General features: G+C 46.1%; 1 protein-coding gene and 1 long non-coding RNA gene across 9 annotated transcripts in view; both read right to left on the bottom strand.

The window, feature by feature from the left end:
* LOC147028615 (uncharacterized) overlaps window positions 1-7,071 on the bottom strand; it is a 33,318-nt gene extending 26,247 nt beyond the window's left edge. For 4 of the 8 annotated variants that reach the window (XR_015057620.1, XR_015057619.1, XM_085879222.1 and 1 more), the window contains exon 1: window positions 4,704-5,755. Coding sequence is in view for 6 of the 8 variants with exons in the window: in XM_085879222.1 (XP_085735348.1) it covers window positions 4,704-5,510 (807 nt within the window). In the remaining 2 variants the exon portion in view is untranslated. Of the gene's footprint in view, window positions 1-4,703; window positions 5,756-6,889 lie in introns of those variants that run through there. The other 4 variants (XM_085879220.1, XM_085879221.1, XM_085879217.1 and 1 more) reach the window with 4 other exon arrangements.
* A 2,685-nt stretch (window positions 7,072-9,756) lies between these two features.
* On the bottom strand, window positions 9,757-16,951 carry LOC147028614 (uncharacterized). The gene is made up of 2 exons (XR_015057627.1): window positions 16,702-16,951; window positions 9,757-10,182 (listed from the first exon to the last, which is right to left on the bottom strand). It is a non-coding gene; the product is annotated as an uncharacterized LOC147028614 (long non-coding RNA).
* Window positions 16,952-18,523: the final 1,572 nt, after the last annotated feature.

Here is an 18,523-nt window from a genome sequence, read left to right as displayed (position 1 = left end):
ACTGGCAGCATTCGTGAGTGAAAGGCAAAAGGCAGGAAAATGCTCCTTATATTTAAAATGGTATATTATAACAGAAAACGGGGATAAGGAAGACAAGCCACAAGAAATAATGGAGGACAAACCAAGCGGTTGAGAGACACAAATAGGGATGGTGGGACATGCAAACTTTTGTACAAAATCACTAAATAAAGCCTAACCCCACAATCGCACCAAAATCCCAGATTTTCAAGTGAAGAACAAAGGTGCAGGTGAGGGCTTGTGGCAGGCACAAACTGATGACAGCTTCAGGACTGACGTGGCCCAAGGTGCCACATGGCTCGGGGTGCGATGGTGAAGAGGAGGAATGGTGAAATGGTGAGGAGGGCAGGAGAGGAGAAGATGGGGGCCAAGCAAAGGGAGGGAGAGCGATGTTCCTTCCTTCAAGGTCCAACTGCAACTGCCATGCGCAAGCATGGCTCCAGCCCACGTAAACTCTGGAACCTCCCTCATGCATGGGAAGCCTTTCTCATTGGGCGCTCACCAGGTGCAGGGTACTTCACACACACTAATCAGCTGTTAAGACGCACACAACTAAGTGGTTGTTTATCTCCCTTCGTAAATTGCTATTTTGACGATTAGCTGTGCGCAAACAATGTTTTGTCAGTGTTTATGGGTTAGCTGAATGTTGGTCAGATGAACTTTCGTAAATTCGGCCCACTGTATTTTTGTGGGCAGATATGCATTGCGAGTGTAGAGATAGAAATCCTATACGTGTCCTTTTCTTATCCCACACACTTTCCGACATCAATTTCGCACATAACCCATGACAATACACTCTGCTATAAGCTCACACTGGCTCAGCCTGTCATTTCCAACCCACTGTGCAAAAGTTACACCAAACCCCACCCCAAACTGGTTTGGTGGACAGCTGGAACCATGTGTGGCACCAGATGGGTCAATCAATTATCTTCAAAAGACAACGCCAAAACTTCGTGAGCCAATCACCAGGTGCCAATGGGAATCAGAGTACCAATGCACCGATCAGGTTAAGGGGGGGAGGGATCTCCCGGCAGCTGCAACTCCTCTTACGCGGGAGCAGGGAAAGCCGATTACCAATCTCGAGCATCTTCTTGAGAGGGACGAGTGGAACGAACCAGAGTTAACAGCCAGCCGAGAGTGTCTTGAGGTTCCTCGTTTCACGCAACACGTAATCTTGTCTGTTCGGGTTCATATCTGCCTTTCCTTCATGTTCTCATCCTTTCCTTTCATGACTTTTCATTCCCTTATGCATGTTTTACTTGCCTTTATTCCTGGTACACATTCAACACATCCTGCCCTTTCACACCTTTGCGTCAACCCTGCTCGCCACGCTGTGCCACCTGGTAACGTCATCAGCTACTGCTTCGCCTTGTACACTTCCTGCGTTTCCCACCAAATCTACTTCGAATTCATTCGGAATATTCCGATAAAGATTGAGATCATTTCATTCAAAGTAGTTTGTTACATGTGCTATCATTTGCACAAGCTATGTTTGCTGGATTGCCAGCAAGCCCAATTACATCATGAACCATCAACCGTGGTCAGCGAGACAACGAGGACAAGTTACAAAGAAATAATTTGTTGAATTGCCAGCAGGTTTTACAGCAGCAGCAGGTGAAACAAGGAATTCAGGTGGTGGAGATTCCATTATGTTCGCTCTTGGAGCCAACACCCCTTCCTGGTCAAACTGTATTCCAGCGAGAAAACAATGTTTATTTCCATCCTGGTAAGCCTTGGCAACTTGCATTGACCATGGGAAATTTTCATGAACATCTTGTTGAGTGAGGTCTTCAAACTATAACACAGAAGTATGAGACTTTGGCGAGGACCCTCCATTGGTGATGAAGGATTTGTAGTTTCTTTTAATAACAATTAAGTTTACCGAATATTTCATGGATTTTTTTTTGATTGGGGGAGGGGGGGAGGGGATGTTGTTTTTTATAAAAAGGGGATGACTCAAACAGGGCCGCATCCCTCTCTACCCAGGTGTTCCCTCCATGTCTTCATCCAGGCCACGTCCTCAAGATCTCTCCTCAAAACTCCGAGTAACTACCATAGAAAACCGAGATTTCAAGGACCCAATCAGCACTGAGTTTCAAAAGGGTTCAGACGAACATGGCAAAACAGACATTACGAAGCATCTTGTGAAGCAGCCATACAATCATTAGTCACCATCTTGTTACCTGTGGAAAACGTGCTCGTGAGGTCAGAATGTTCATCTTCTTCTCCTTCTTCTTACGATCTCTCTTCATGTTCGTGAGGTCAGAATTCAAATAATCCGCAAACTTTTGTCATAACCTCGGTTCATCTTCCTGAGTATCCAGGCACTCGCTACACGATGTACAGAATCCCACATCCGCTTGTTGTAATTCCCTTCCAGAATATTCTGCGGTTCTCAGCCTTTCCTGCTGACTCCGAGACGATGCGCCATTAATCCCCAACACGACTCTTTCCAAGCTGGGCGAACACAATTTCACAATCAACATTCATCCAACTTCCTCCTTCCTTTCACTCCCAACTTGCCGTGTCCTGTGGATCAGCAGTTTCACAGATCCTCATTCAATCTTTGATAAACCTCTCTACGTCACCCAATTGTGTTAAAGCTCCTTTCAGTAATCATTTTCACCACAGTAGAGGGTGTGCTGCTCCACCACACATATACACACACCAAGAAGCTTTCTGGCCTGGGTTTGAATCCCGACCCAGATATAAACTGTCATCCTGGTGTTTCACAGGAGGGTGAATCATCAATGTGTGTGCCGTCCAGAATGTGGACGTTAAACTGGGCGTCACGTCTGTCAGCATTCCTTGGTAGACGTTATATAAAGATCCCACGGTGTCCTTCGTGAAGAGGAGGTGAGCTATCGCCGGCATCATGAACAAATTACAAATTTCTGCCCTCACCTGCAGAAGGTGTTACCTCAGCGGCCCCGACACATCGTCAACCAATAATGTAAACCTTCAGCTTCAGCCTTGTGCTGCATTCTGAAGTAGAAGGGAATAATAATAACAAGTGAAATCCTTCAATACAGCACGTGTGGTGAAGTAAGTGAGGACACTCATGTTAAAGTATGTAATTTATGCTTTTTCAGTTGAAAAACAATTAAAAAGCGAACTTAATATTTAAAATGTAAAAATCTTGTTATTATTGTGATAAGCACCTTTATATATATTATATATATATATATATATATATATCACAGAAGGAATGAAATCGTTCGATACAGCGTGGCAGGAGGCCGCACAAGAATGATAGCACAAGAAGAACTTAGCTTTCATCATTCGGAGTGAAATGTCATGGTGGGCGGAAATGAAGTCCTTCGTTCGTTCGAACATGAGAGGGGAGCGTTTCTTGGTTTTTTCCCGTCAAGCAGTAAATTAAATGGTTTTCACATTATATAACACATTAGTTTCACAAATTAACATTGAAATACTCGGGAATTTCTGTCAAGGTTACGCACTGCATCCACCGGGGAGGGCAGGGGAGGAATGGGGGAGGGGCAGGGGAGGAATGGGGGGGATGGGCAGGGGAGGAATGGGGGGGATGGGCGAGGAATGGGGGAGGGGGCAGGGGAGGAATGGGGGGATGGGCAGGGGAGGAATGGGGGATGGGCAGGGGAGGAATGGGGGGATGGGCAGGGGAGGAATGGGGGAGGGGCAGGGGAGGAATGGGGGATGGGCAGGGGAGGAATGGGGGATGGGCAGGGGAGGAATGGGGGATGGGCAGGGGAGGAATGGGGGATGGGCAGGGGAGGAATGGGGGATGGGCAGGGGAGGAATGGGGGATGGGCAGGGGAGGAATGGGGGAGGGGCAGGGGAGGAATGGGGGATGGGCAGGGGAGGAATGGGGGGATGGGCAGGGGAGGAATGGGGGGATGGGCAGGGGAGGAATGGGGGAGGGGCAGGGGAGGAATGGGGGGATGGGCAGGGGAGGAATGGGGGATGGGCAGGGGAGGAATGGGGGGATGGGCAGGGGAGGAATGGGGGAGGGGCAGGGGAGGGAGGGGCAGGGGAGGAATGGGGGAGGGGCAGGGGAGGAATGGGGGGATGGGCAGGGGAGGAATGGTGGGATGGGCAGGGGAGGAATGAGGGAGGGGGCAGGGGAGGAATGGGGGATGGGCAGGGGAGGAATGGGGGGATGGGCAGGGGAGGAATGGGGGATGGGCAGGGGAGGAATGGGGGATGGGCAGGGGAGGAATGAGGGAGGGGGCAGGGGAGGAATGAGGGAGGGGGCAGGGGAGGGAGGGGGCAGGGGAGGAATGGGGGATGGGCAGGGGAGGAATGGGGGATGGGCAGGGGAGGAATGGGGGGATGGGCAGGGGAGGAATGGTGGGATGGGCAGGGGAGGAATGAGGGAGGGGGCAGGGGGAGGGGCAGGGGAGGGAGGGGGCAGGGGAGGAATGGGGGGATGGGCAGGGGAGGAATGGGGGGATGGGCAGGGGAGGAATGGTGGGATGGGCAGGGAAGGAATGAGGGAGGGGGCAGGGGGAGGGGGCAGGGGAGGGAGGGGGCAGGGGAGGAATAGGGGGCAGGGGAGGAATAGGGGGCAGGGGAGGAATAGGGGGCAGGGGAGGAATGGGAGGCAGGGGGCAGGGGAGGTATGGGGGGGTTGGGGCAGGGGAGGAATGGGGGGGTGAGGATGAATGAGTTGCACAAGATGGATATTAATATCAAAAATAACTCACCACCCGATCCCCCTGAAGATTTACATCCTCTCCTTGTTGGTCGTGGTGATGAAGATTTACATCCTCTCCTTGTTGGTCGTGGTGTTGAAGATTTACATCCTCTCCTTGTTGGTCGTGGTGATGAAGATTTACATCCTCTCCTTGTTGGTCGTGGTGTTGAAGATTTACATCCTCTCCTTGTTGGTCGTGGTGTTGAAGATTTACATCCTCTCCTTGTTGAGCCTCGACTCCATTCGCCTGGTCACGAATTCCTTGTTGTAAAAGTTTTTGTAACGAGCTCAGTTTCCTCCTGAGTTGATCCTCTCGGGATGATTTTAATCCCAATTCCTCATGAACCTCATACCCCCTCACGGGATCCTCATCTTTCATCATCTTCCCATCGTGACCCATCATCTCATCATCCAGGCCAGAATCCGAGGCTCGCTGGACAAGTTCCCCAATCTGTGTTCGGTCCTGGAAAACTTTCCTCATTCTGTAACGAGGTTCAAGATGCGATGAAACTCCATCCGTCGATTTGACGAGGTTCGAGTCCAACGTTTCGTCCATCCTTGGTTTGCGCTTCATCTTGGAGGGAAGTTTTGCTTTGAAGTTCAAACCGTCGTCCCCCAGGGAGTCCATCAGCCCCAAGTTGTCCACATCGGCAGAACCTTTTCCATTCCCACCCTCCTCAAGTCGAGGAATCTCCTCTTCATCTGCTCCTTCCACCTGGATGGTTGGTGGATGTTCGGTTTGAGCGGTTACGCACCGAGCCAGGTACAGGTAAACAAACACGAGACACACAGCCTCAACAAACTGTCTTCGAGACATTTTTATGTTCTCGATAAGGAACCGAGATTGTAATCCCGAACAACGAGCAACTCGGACAGAGAAACTGCCACACTCGGAGAGAATTCGACTTGTTAAAATGGGTCCTCAGCTTTTATGACGTCATAACAATGCACACTCGAGTGAGGAAACCGTTACATTTCTAATCGTGATAAAATGGTTGGTGAAACATTATTTAAGATACTGAACCCGACCCGGGAACACAAGGGGTTCCCGTTGTTACAGCGGTTAATGAAAGAAAATCATTTCAAAAAAGAAAAAAAAAGATACCTGTGGCGAACTATACCGCTGAGGTTGTTTGCATTGATCGAATTTCTCCCGAAGAGAATCAGGACTTCACTGAATCGGGAATTGATTTTTTCATTATTTTTTTTTGCCCGATTTGAACGAAACTTGATACGACACACTGCAGGAGAACGGAAGGTAAGGTGGGCCGAAATTTTTGCGCTTTCCTGTTCCGTTTTGGCTGTATTTTGGGAATATACATTCTATCTACATTTCTGTATGTATATATATATATATATATATATATATATATATATATATATATATATATATATATATATATATATATATACATACATACATACATTTATATATACTCGTGCAGGCCGGAGGTGAGTGCCAGTTTGTGCAGCCCTCTCTCGCTGCTCTCTCTTGCACCCCTCTCTCGCCCCCCACTCTCATCTCCCCTCTCTCACCCTTCCTCTCTCTCGCCCCCACTATCATCCCCCCCTCTCCCGTCCCCCTCTCTCGCAGATAAATGGCCGTAACTTGGGAACCGCTCGTCCGATTAATATCAAACCTCGAAAAGGCACATCCGCAGGTCCCCAGCAACATTCCTGGCAAGTTTCAATCAGATCGGACCGTCCGTCAATCGTGCAAAAAAATAAATAAATAAACATTCGTTGTGACGTCACTCGTAATGTCATCGCACCGTGTCTTGTCATTGGTCGACAGATAAATGGCCGTAACTTGGGAATCGCTTGTCCGATTAATATCAAACCTTGAAAAGGCACATCCGCGGGTCCCCAGTAATATTCCTGGCAAGTTTCAATAGATCGGACCGTCAATCGTGCAAAAAAAAAAAAAAAATTCATTGTGACGGCATTCGTGATGTCATTGTACCGTGTCTTGTGATTGGTCGACAGATAAATGGCCGTAACTTGGGAACCCCTCGTCCGATTGACATCAAAACCTCGAAAAGGCACATCTGCGGTGCCCCAGCAATATTCCTGGGAAGTATCAATCAGATCAGACTGCCGGTTGTCAAGAAACGGCGGTCGCAGACAAACAAACAGACGGACAGACAGACAGACACAGAGATTGTTAGAATTATCGATAGATAGATACACACTTACACAGACCGGGCGGAGTGGCGCACGCCTGTAATCCGGCTACTCGGAGGCTTGGGTTGGAGGATCGCTTGAGGACGGTAGCTCTGCTCCGCGCAATGAGAGGGTTTCGGGCAGCCCGGAATCATGGCGAAACCCAATCCTTATCCCAGTGTCGTAAGAGGCGACCAGGGTTGCGTCTGGAAAGACATCCGGCGTAAAACCTGTGCCAAATCAGTATGCGGATCATAATGGATGATCCGCTGTGGCGACCCCCAACGGGAGCAGCCAAAAGAAGAAGATATACATACTAACAAACATACATATATGCATACATTCACAAGATGAGAGTTTTTGTCATAATAAATACATGATACTATTATTATTATCTATCTATCTATATATTAATACTGAAGGACCAATTTTGTGCTCCTCCTTGCGGTCGCATCACGTTTTTCTCAGGACTGTGACCTGGACTGAAAGAAACTTCGTATCTGTAAGAGTGCATCGCACATCGTGGCAAGAGTCAACCTACGGAATCCGTCTGTTACGGGGTTTCGGCTCGTTGTTAATATGATTCGTATTAATTAGCTCACACTCACAAAGTGAAAAGCGGGGTTAAGTGATCAGTCCTGTGTGTTTGCATGTCTGCATTTTTCCATTTTCTCTGGAACCCCTTGTGGATTGAGACGAAATTTTCACCATAGGAGTGACGACTCATGTGGAAGGTTTGTATAATAATTATGACATCAGAGGTCACGTGGTGTGGCAGCCATGTTGGCGTAAAGGAGAAACGTTGGCCCTCTCTCTCTCCAAAACCACGACATGGGAAAACTTGAAAATTGGCAAATGGCAAACACTCCCCATGGGGAATAAGTTTGGTTTTATTATGTCAGAGGTGACTTCATTATGACGTCATAATTGCATACGTGGAACGCTACATCTTATCTTCATGTGAAATGGTGAAATTGTATGGGGGAAAAAAAATTGATGATGTCATCTGTCATGTGGTTTGGCAGCCATATTGTTTTTAACATGAAAACCGACAAAAATCTTTCTCCAAAATGGTTGAACAGATCGAGAAGAAACTTTACAGGGATGACCACCCATCTCCGAGGAACAGTTCCTTGCCTATGACGTCATCGGTCACGTGGTTTAGCAGCCATGATATTGGATTCACACTGAAACCTTCAAACATCTCCAGAACAACTGTACAGATCAAGGGGAAACTTCACACACACATTTCCCAAGCCTTGGGATACCTGGGTGTTCAAAAATAATTTGATAGGTCATGTGGTTTGGCAGACATATTGGATTGAAGGAAAATATATTTTTAATTCTCTCGAACATCAATTGATGTGAAACTTCAAAATTACAAACGAGTCATGATGGGGAATATGTTTCAGATTTCAACCTGATCGGACGCATGGTTTGGCAGCCAGAATTATTTAATTTTTTTAATCTGGGATATTTTTGATTTACTTATTAATTTTTTGAATAAGACCCACTTGGCTGTACCTGGATCGGTTTGAGGGCAAGAGCAGCAGCTGAAAGAGTCCTGTCCAAGTTACTTCTGATGTCTTCATCTTTCCTTTTTGCTTGTTCAGGTTCCTCCTGGGGACTCCAATGCAATACCTGTTTTATTTGGTCTTCCAATTGATTTGAATTTAAATTTTTTTTAAATCACATTCTGAATTAAATTGAATAAAGAGGACGTATTGGGCCAGATGTCTGCTCAAAGTGGGGTTGTATCAAAGTGGGATATCTTGGTACCCGGTCATCATTGCCAGTAGTTATAAAGTGGCCGTTCTAATGTTAAGAAGATACATCAAAAACCATTCAACGGAGGAAATCGTACCCACAATCTAGGTTTTCTTCAGTGAACCAATCACATTCGTCCATTAATTGGGCCTGGCAAGTCACACTGTTTTGGAAAAGAGATCATTTAATTCATCTTCAAATGCCTTTAAATTGTTAAAGAAATATCGATGACATTTGATTTGGGAATGGTTGATTTTCATGTGCAGCCTGTGGCTGCTGCTTGCATCATTTAATAGGAGCGCACCTGTGCCGCTGATGCAGTGCCCTCTGTTTCCAGTACACTGGGACCCATTTTGCCAACCTCAGAACGATGAAAGGCTGAATTAACCCACGTGGTGTGAATTCAACGGTGGCAGGGGCTCAAACTCAAGACCCTAAGATCTTAAGCCAGTCACCTGAACCGTTAAGCCAACACCAGGCTTAAACTGGAGTAGATAAAGCATCAGCAAGATGGGCCAACTGCTCACCCACCCGTGTCGAATTCATTCTTCCTACACACCTTGCTCGGAGTGACAAGGTGAAAACCATGCAATTTGTCAGGATTGAAAGAGATGTTAGAGAGAGGAGCAGCATGTCTGCGGCTGAGTGACCGGGACAGAATCCAAACTGTGGTCAGGCAGGATTACTTCCTCGACCACAAATATGCATCGAATGGCAAGACATGTCGGTGCTGTCGAATCATCTTTCAATGATCAAGCTTGAGGTTCATGATGGAATTGACAACAAACTTGATCTTCACATGGTATTCCATAATCAGGAGAGGTACACCAACCTCCTTCTTGGAGTTCAATGTCCTGGGATACCTGACACCAATACACTTTTATATTCGATACTTTAATGTCCTTGTGTGCAAGCCATCGAGACCTGGGAAAAATGGACGAAATAAACAGGTTGTTCCAGACTTGGAGTTTTGTTTTACTCTCAAAAGCACAACTTCATCGATGTGCTCACCTTCTCCACCAAAGCCAAGTTTTCTCACTTATGAAGGTTTGAGTGAATGTGACGTTGGAAATTCTTCACCGAGCCTCGATTTGTACACAACAACAATGCAATGCAGACAGCAAAAAAAACACTTCTTGGTACGTTTCATGGTTTATTGAGTTAGTTGATGACAAGTTTTATGCTAAATGTGAACTGGTCCGACGGTTGTCTGCCGGTGGCGTGAGATGACCTGCGTCTTCTGATGGGGTGGGCCGGCTTGATGGAGGGTGAGCTGGTCAGATGGTTGTCTGAGGGCATGATGGTTTTCTCATGTGGGTGGGCGCTGTTCTGATGAGTTGCGGGCGTGAGCCATAAGTTGTTTTATGGGTGTCACCAGTTCCAACGTCTGTCATGTGAACATGAGCAGGTGTAAAGGTTGTCTGCTTGACGTGGACATGGCTGACAATTGTGTGGTGTCCATGGAGAAGGCTGCTGGTTGTCCCGTTGGCATGGACAGGCTTGGAATATTTTGGATGCAAGCCTGCCTCAGGATCGGCTCTTGTTCTCCAGGAATCCGACTGCATGAACGATTGCACGTTAGTCGCACTTGGCTTGCATCAAATTGTGTGTCCCAGAGACAAACCACACAGAAATGAAATAAACTCCTCATTTAAAATCATTAAACTGTGCAGTCTGAAATGTTCATGTTGAACAATCAATGATTGAAAAAAAAAACATAATCTAATCACATGAAGTGTTTCTTTCACTCACACAATTTGCTGCTGCATTTCAAGATATAACGTAAACAGTGTAGTTTGCAAAAACGCTCTCGATCCTACATTTATCCCCCATTTGACTATTTTACATATCCGTCAAGATTCTATCCGAGCAATCGTGTGAAACTCAAAAAAAAAATTTCTGGGATCGAGTCACGTCTTCACTGATTTTTTTGTATACCTTGTCAAGACTCGGATGAGAGCGAACACGCAATGCATCGCAAGTGGGGGGGGGGAGGAGTGGGAAGAACAAAACAGTGAGGAACAGCGACATTCAGAGATCTGTGGAAGGGAGAGCGATTGGGCGGGGAACACGGAGTATACAAGATGGACACCACAGGGACTTTCAAGAAGGAAAGCAGGGAATTTGAAGGAGGTGGGTTTGGGGTGAATTAACAGAGGTAGAAAAGATTGAGGTTTTGGATGGGGGACGATAGGTGGTGGTGAACAGCTGTTTTGAAGGCCTGTAGGGAACAATGGGATTGAACAGAGTGAGGGAGTTTATTCCAAAGGCAGGAAAAAAGAGGAATGAAAGAGTGAAGGTGAGCAGTGCTTCATGATTTTGGAAGTTTTACCAGAAGGGGTTGCTGGTGGACCTTGAAAAACCTATGGAAATATGGGAGGACAGATCACAGTCAGAGCAAGGGATGCGAGGCCAGAGAGGAGATGGTCGAAGACAAAAAGACCACCGACCTGTCTGCGGTGAGAGACCCAAAGACAGCCTCATCACGGGAGATACCAATGATCCTAAATGCCTTGGTGTCCTCAGCAAAGAAGCCGAGAAAGGTGAGAGGCGGGAGCACCAGCCCAGAGGGGAAAGCAGTACTTCATCAGGCTGCAGATGAAAGCTTTGTACGTGGACAGGAGCTCCGGTGTGCTGAGGAAGGACCTTGCATGACGGAGGATTCAAAGCTGGCGATGGGATTTGGAGGCCAGCTTGGAAGTATGGCTTCCCCAAGAAAGATCATGGCAGACAGTGAGACCCATGAGTTGGAATGAGAGGACTGCTTCCACAGGATTGTTGAGAAAGTTGATGGGGTGGGGGGGGCTCCAGATGGTCCTTTTGGAGAGACATCGTGAGAATGTGAGATTTGTCATGATTGAAAGACATGTTTGAAGTGTTGGACCAGCTTGTGATTTTATCCAGATCTGCATCGAGTGAGGAGGCTGCTGCTTGCTGATCTGAGGGACGACAGATGGTACGGCGGAGGGTGGATTCATCAGCAAGGAGATGAAGAGGATTTTCCAGAGTCAGAGAGATCATTGATGAAAATCAGGAAAAGAACAGGGCCCAGAACACTACCTTGAGGAACTCCCGTCTGGACTGTTAGCTTTAGTTGATGAGATGTTGATTTAGAGGGGATGAGAGAATTCCATTGAGGGCCACAAGTTGACTGACAGGAGAGGAAGTCTGCAAGCCATGAGTGGAGATGTCCTTGGATACCATAGGAAGAGTTTGGTGAGCAGGACAGTGCCAGACCACATCGAAGACACACGATATGTTGAGGGAGATGGCTCTGATTTCATGTCTGGCATTGAGTACCTCCATCCATTGTTGCGAAAGCAGGAGCAGCATATCCAGGGTAGAGTGACCTGGTCTAAACCGAAATTGATGATCGGAAATCAAGCCATTGGAGAAGAGGAAGGATTTAATGTCTGAAGTGATGATGGAGTCCATAACTTTGCTGATGATTGGGAGAAGGCTGATTGGTTGTGGTTGCAGGAATCTGTTTTTGCACCTTATTTATGCAGAGCGGTAATGTTTGCTGATTTCCAAGCAGATGGCAGATGACCTTGAGCAAATGAGAGGCTGAATAGAACAGAGAGAGGGTGAGCAAGAGCAGAGGAGCAGGTTTTTTGGACATGTGGGCTGATGCCGTCTGGACCGGTTGCAGAATCTGAGTTGAGGTTTGACAGCAAAATCTCTGTCTTGTGAGGAGAAAAGGACACAGAGTTGTTTGTTTGGACAGAGAAGGACGAAAGATGTTGTTTACTGGCTCTCCGATGGGTAGTGTCAGGGCAGTTATGGCCACCTCGAGACAGAAATAACTTTTCGTTCAGTTGAAGCTGTTTATTCAGGAACAAATAAAAGACAAGTTTGCGCACAAGGAAGCTTAGCCTGGAGCGATGTCGCAAGCAAAAACTTAAACTTCACATGGAGTATCACGAGTATATGTGTGATCTCACCAGGGCATGGTTTTTTTCCTCAAAGGAAATCAACTGAAGAAAGAGAGGCCTTTTGAAGAAGTAACAGATGCAACTTTGAAAGGTTAAAATCACAAACACAGGATGAGAAACGGTGTCTTATCGGTGCTTGCTCCAGATTGTCCGGGTGAGGGGAGGAAAGAGAATGTGATTTCTTGCCGTGGCCATCTGGGCCAGCGAATCAGAGATCAAGCTTTACAAGGTCTTTGACTTGTACTAAGGAATGTGTGCAATGCCTCCCTACCAGCTTTCCAAACATATACTTATTAAATTATTTCTTAAAGCATTAACTTAAGCTAATTGGCATTTTACCTCATTATATATTCAATTAAGAATTCAGTTTCCCACAGTAGACAAACTTGTTCCGAGCTTTGTGGAGGGAATTGAGATTGCCTTCACTTGGATTTGCCTTCCATGAGGCAAATGCAAGTTGTTTCAGGACAATTGTCCCACCACAAGCTTCAGTGTACCATGGGCAGGAGGAAGGATATGACAACTGAAGATGAGATGGGATAAATCTGTGAGAGCGAGAGCGTGAGAGAGCGAGAGAGAAAATTCCTTTGAAATAATTCCCAAGATCAGTTGATGTCAGAGAGAGCAGAGATGGGAGACGAGTGTAGAAGTTTGATGGCTGCTTGAAGTCCTTGCCAGTCGGCCTGAGTAAAATGCCAGACTCGACGGTGCTGAGGTGGTTCTCTCACAACAGCGAGAGTATCTACTTTGACAAGCATGTGGTCAGAAGAACTGATTGGAGTGAAGGAAGAACATCAGATATTCTCAGGGAAATTGGTCAATTTCAGGTCCTGAAGAGATGGAGTACCATTGGTTGAGATCTGGGTTGGGAAGTTGACTGATTGAGTCAGTCCCAATGAGTCACAGAAGTCTTTTGCTGAAGTGCCATGGCAGGTGAGAGAGCGACCCACACCCAGCCAACTGGCATTATGACGATTGAAGTCACCACATATGGGGAAGAAAGAATTGGGATGAGAAGATAGAAGTTGGTCCATGTTTTTGGACAGTGAGGTGAAAATGGTGTCATTACAGTTTGGTAGACGGTATAACACACGTGTAAACATGAGGTGGGAGTGGAGGGGAAGCTGCAGCCAGATGTGTTCCTGGGGGTGTGGGAGAGTGAGGGCTTGGGCGCATCAAAAGCCCACTTTTTTTGTGAAAGTTTGAAAAACATAATGGCGAGAGGACAGATGTGTTCGAATACATGAAAAAACATCTTTTTTCCAAATTTTCGGTCATCGTCTTGGGGGTCCACATAGGGGTCAACGTTCAGGCATGCAGCTCCTGCGCATTTTTCAGAATAAGTGTTTCAGAATTTTTCACTGTATTGTGATCAAAACTTGTGTCTGGTGGTGAAATAATTCTGACATATCAATGTACTGCTCATTTGGTGATGTTTGCAACACGGTTGGCTTGTAATTTGTTGGCACAGTTTCCCGGAAAATGGTATTTTTTTCCCGGAAATTGTTTTATCGGAGAATTTGACACATGGCAGATCATGAATGTAAAAGTTTGGACGATTTGGACAGTTTGGACTGTAAACGTTTGGACAAAGGAACTTGGACTATTGCCTGCGCGCTTTGGTACAGAGTTCGGAAAGCCTCACTTCCCCAAGGACATTCACTTGACATCTTCCCTATCTGACTTTGTCTCAGTTGATTCTTGGTTTGTGTTCCAAGAACTTGCACTGGACGATTCATTCTTAACTTATGAAGTGAGTGAGTGCACAACACTTCGAGCCTATGTGGATTCAAAATCTAAAACCAAAGCACTCAATGTAACGAATGATGCGGCTGAACATCTAAGAAAACTCGGAACGGACTGTCTCGATGCAACGAGGTCTGAAGAACACTTTCAGAATGTGCAACAAGTCACTGAGAATGACAGGAAAGAGAATCCGAATCTCCAGAAACGCTTGAAACTTGATCATTCATGAGTACCATTCTTTGAGTACCTTGATATGAATACACATAATTCTGGGTAATAAAGCCGTGAATTTGACAGAACCGAGGCACTTGTTACTATTTTGTTGTTTTTTTTTCTGGGAAAATCACCAGTTTACCGCTTCTTCGGCAAATTTCCCAGAAAATTTGATTGGCTCCATATCACTGGAACATCATCAAAGGAGCTAACATCATCTGACATCGATATGTCAGAATTATTTCACCACCATATACAAGTTTTGATCACTATACAGTGAAAAATAACACTCATTCTGAAAAATGCGCAGGAGCTGCATGCCTGAACTTTGACCCCGATGTGGACCCCCAAGTTGAAGACCGAAAATTCTGAAGAAAAAAAAAAAGAGAAATGTTTTTTCATGTATTCGAACACATCTGTCCTTTCGACGTTATGTTTTTCAAACTTTTGCAAAAAAGGGGGCGTTTGATGCACCCTATTCAAAACTGTCCTTTCGGAGAGACAGAGTGAAAGTGTGACTGTGATATTAACCATGAAATAAAGAATTGTGGAGACCAAATACTTTTGTCAATTTCAACTTATTGGAGAAAAATGCGAGTTATTTGAAAAAAAAGAACAAGAGTGCCAATATTTTTGGTTGAGTGACTCTGGTCACTCAACTCTGGTGACTCAACTCATACTCTGGTGACTTGAGACTCAACTTGAGATTTACCCTCAAAAACTTGAATCTTGATTTGAGACTTGTCCTCAAAGACTCAAGATCCCCTCGAGGGAAGGAACAGCCAATACCTTCCAAGATCCCCTCGAGGGAAGGAACAGCCAATTCCTTCCAAGATCCCCTCTGGCAAAGAAACAACTGATAACCACCAGATCACCACCAGGGAATGAATAGTCAACACCGACGAACACTGCCTCCAGGGACCAAACAGCCGACATGCACCAGATCCCAGCAGATCCAGGGGAGAAGTTATGATGGAGTTGGAAGACCAAAATTTACTTGTGGTTGCAGTGAATAAAAAAAAAAGCAGTAATGATTGTTTGGATGCACTTTTACTGGATGTTTGTTATTGAAGGATGTGCATTTAACTTCGTGATGCATCATGTGGATATCAATCCGTTGTGAAATATTCCCAAATTGATGGTGATGCTCCAAATTACTGCAATTTTATAAACAGTAAATCATAAAGTGTTTTTAGATGTAAACTTGTCAGAATTTGATTGTTTTTGTCACTTGTTTTCCTCATGGGTGAAATGGAGCTCACAGCTCACACATGCAATGATGTGGTCAGTCATTGCCTCTGGCTCTGCCCTATCAGTCAGTCATCGCCTCTGGCTCTGCCCCATCAGTCAGTCAGTCATCGCCTCTGGCTCTGCCCCATCAGTCATCGCCTCTGGCTCTGCCCCATCAGTCAGTCAGTCATCGCCTCTGGCTCTGCCCCATCAGTCATTGCCTCTGGCTCTGCCCCAATCACCAGTCATCGCCTCTGTCTCTGCCCAATCAGTCAGTCATCGCCTCTGTCTGCCCCAGTCAGTCAGTCATCGCCTCTGTCTCTGCCCCAGTCAGTCAGTCATCGCCTCTGTCTCTGCCCCATCAGTCAGTCATCGCCTCTGTCTCTGCCCCATCAGTCAGTCATCGCCTCTGTCTCTGCCCCAGTCAGTCAGTCATCGCCTCTGTCTCTGCCCCAGTCAGTCAGTCATCGCCTCTGTCTCTGCCCCATCAGTCAGTCATCGCCTCTGTCTCTGCCCCATCAGTCAGTAATCACCTCTGACTCTGTCCCGACAGTCATCGCAAATTAAAGAGGAAGGGAAGGACTGAAATGTTCTTCACTCCATTTGGAAATGCATCCCATCCGGATCGAGGCCTTTCAACCAAGGATACACACACATTCAATATTCATGATACTTGATTCTTTCATGTTTCAAACATCGATAAATGACTAAAATTGGCTGAAAACAGTTCAAGAGAATTAAAGTACAGTACAGTACAGTACAGTGCGAGGTAAATCATTAACATCACCAAACTGCTTGGACAGGCCTCAATGGTTTATCACGAACCACTCACTCCCTTTCAAGAGACCGTTCCTCATCCAACACGATCTTCCACCAACCCCACACAATAAATAAATAAATATGAACCTCACACTTCGGACACAAACAGATTTTCCCCCAACAGTCCTCAATCACCTCATTGAAGACTTTCACATGTTGTTTTCTTCCCTTGATCGTGTTTCACGTCTTTCCGAGAATTTTATTTTTTTTACAAATCCGTTCATTTGTTTCAGTGAAGTTTATTGTTTTATTTGATACACTTGGATCTTTATCCGTTCTTCAGGTCAATTTCGGGTTTAAATCGGTTTTTGTCTTTAAAACGAAACCTCCTCATGACCGACGGAGAAGCCAGCCCCGCTGAAAAGAACAATGAGGGTACACCACGTTCCACAATAATTCCACAATCTTCCTTTTTGGGAAACAAAGTCGAGAACACAAAGAACACATTGGAAATGGGGAAAGCACAACAACAGCAGGATGGAGGAACAAAAGAGGGAGAGAGGAAGAATTGGTGCAGAGAATAATGAGAACAAACAACACAGGAGGTGACACACAACAGACTTGAAGTGATATAATGAAGCTCAAACTTCAGAAGGAGAGTTATGGAAAATGGGTTCAAACAGAGAAGGAACAAAAACCATGAAATTTGGTTGCAAGGAGAGGAGAGAAAACAATAATCTGCAAAGGGGTGTACTTGGGCAGGGTGAATGGGGGTAGAAAAGACCATGAGTACAGTGTTGTGTATTTATAGTTAAAGTGTGTTGACATCAATCCTGGGAGGTGGGGATCAGTCATATGGAGGGCTGTCTGGTTATTAGGTTTCTGCTTGGTTGCTGTTAACTGTTTAAGTATTTCAATGACAACGAGCACGGCACTCGTAGAGTGTATAGTCTCGCCTCGCGCGTTCACTCTGAACACAAATACCATCATCAACTGAACACGCCACCATTACAGCCCACTGCTATTATGGCCCATCTTCCCATATCATCCATGCACCCCATTATGTTACATCGTTTCTTGGCATGGGTTAGGAACGTCATATATTTAATTCTTCACTCAGATCGGGTCAGAGATCAGATATATGAAGTTTCAGCTTTTTCAGATAATAATTTCAATTCAACCAGTGATGGTTGGAACACTCCCCGTCACCCGATTTTCCCCATCGGGAGTTGATGACAGATGACAACTTTCAATTTTTTTCGTGAAGCGGTTTTGGAGAAAAAGATGTCCAAATTTTTACCTTGAATCCAACATGAGTGACACACCATGTGACTTATGACGTCTGAATTAGCAATAAAAAAACTCCAATGTTGAAAGTTTTGCATCGATCGGCCAAGCGGCTGCAGAGAAAAACATTTTTAAGAGAAAACATATAGATGTGGACACACGCACGCACACGCACGCACACACACACGCACGCAAACACACACAAAGCAATAGTCTCCCATCCCATTCGGGGGGAAACAAACAATATATTGTTGCGGATTTCGAAGCCTTTCACACACAGTCAGTAGCCCCAGCAGTTCAGTTGTTTCAATAAGTTTGTGTTTATCGTTCGGGTCCCGTCCCTGATGTCGGATGGGAATTTCATGTGTGCGCTGTGGGTTAATTTTTTTAGTTCGGTTTTTTCACAACAACAACAACAACAACAACAACAACAACAACAATAACAACAGCCGCACCCTCGCCATTGCGCACGAGTTTCTGGCTGCGGACGTGGGTGGGACCCTTCCCTCCAGAGCCGAGTCCGCCCACGAGGGCATTGGCACGCCCTTCGTCCAATCAGGAAGATCATCGCCTCAGAGCCTACTCCGCCCATGAGGGCAAGGGCGCGCCCTTCGTCCAATCGGGAGGCTCGTCGCCTCAGATCGGGGCTCCACCAAGAAGGGTGGGAGTTCCCCCACCTCCCGTGAGCCTGTCCAATGAGGGACGGCCAGCGAATAATGCGACGCAACTG

The sequence above is a fragment of the Eptatretus burgeri genome, chromosome 4, assembly GCF_056783735.1.
Source record: "Eptatretus burgeri isolate ZD-2024b chromosome 4, Ebu_testis_v1, whole genome shotgun sequence".
Classification (NCBI taxonomy): domain Eukaryota; kingdom Metazoa; phylum Chordata; class Myxini; order Myxiniformes; family Myxinidae; genus Eptatretus; species Eptatretus burgeri.
This window is presented reverse-complemented; position numbering and strand designations above follow the sequence as displayed.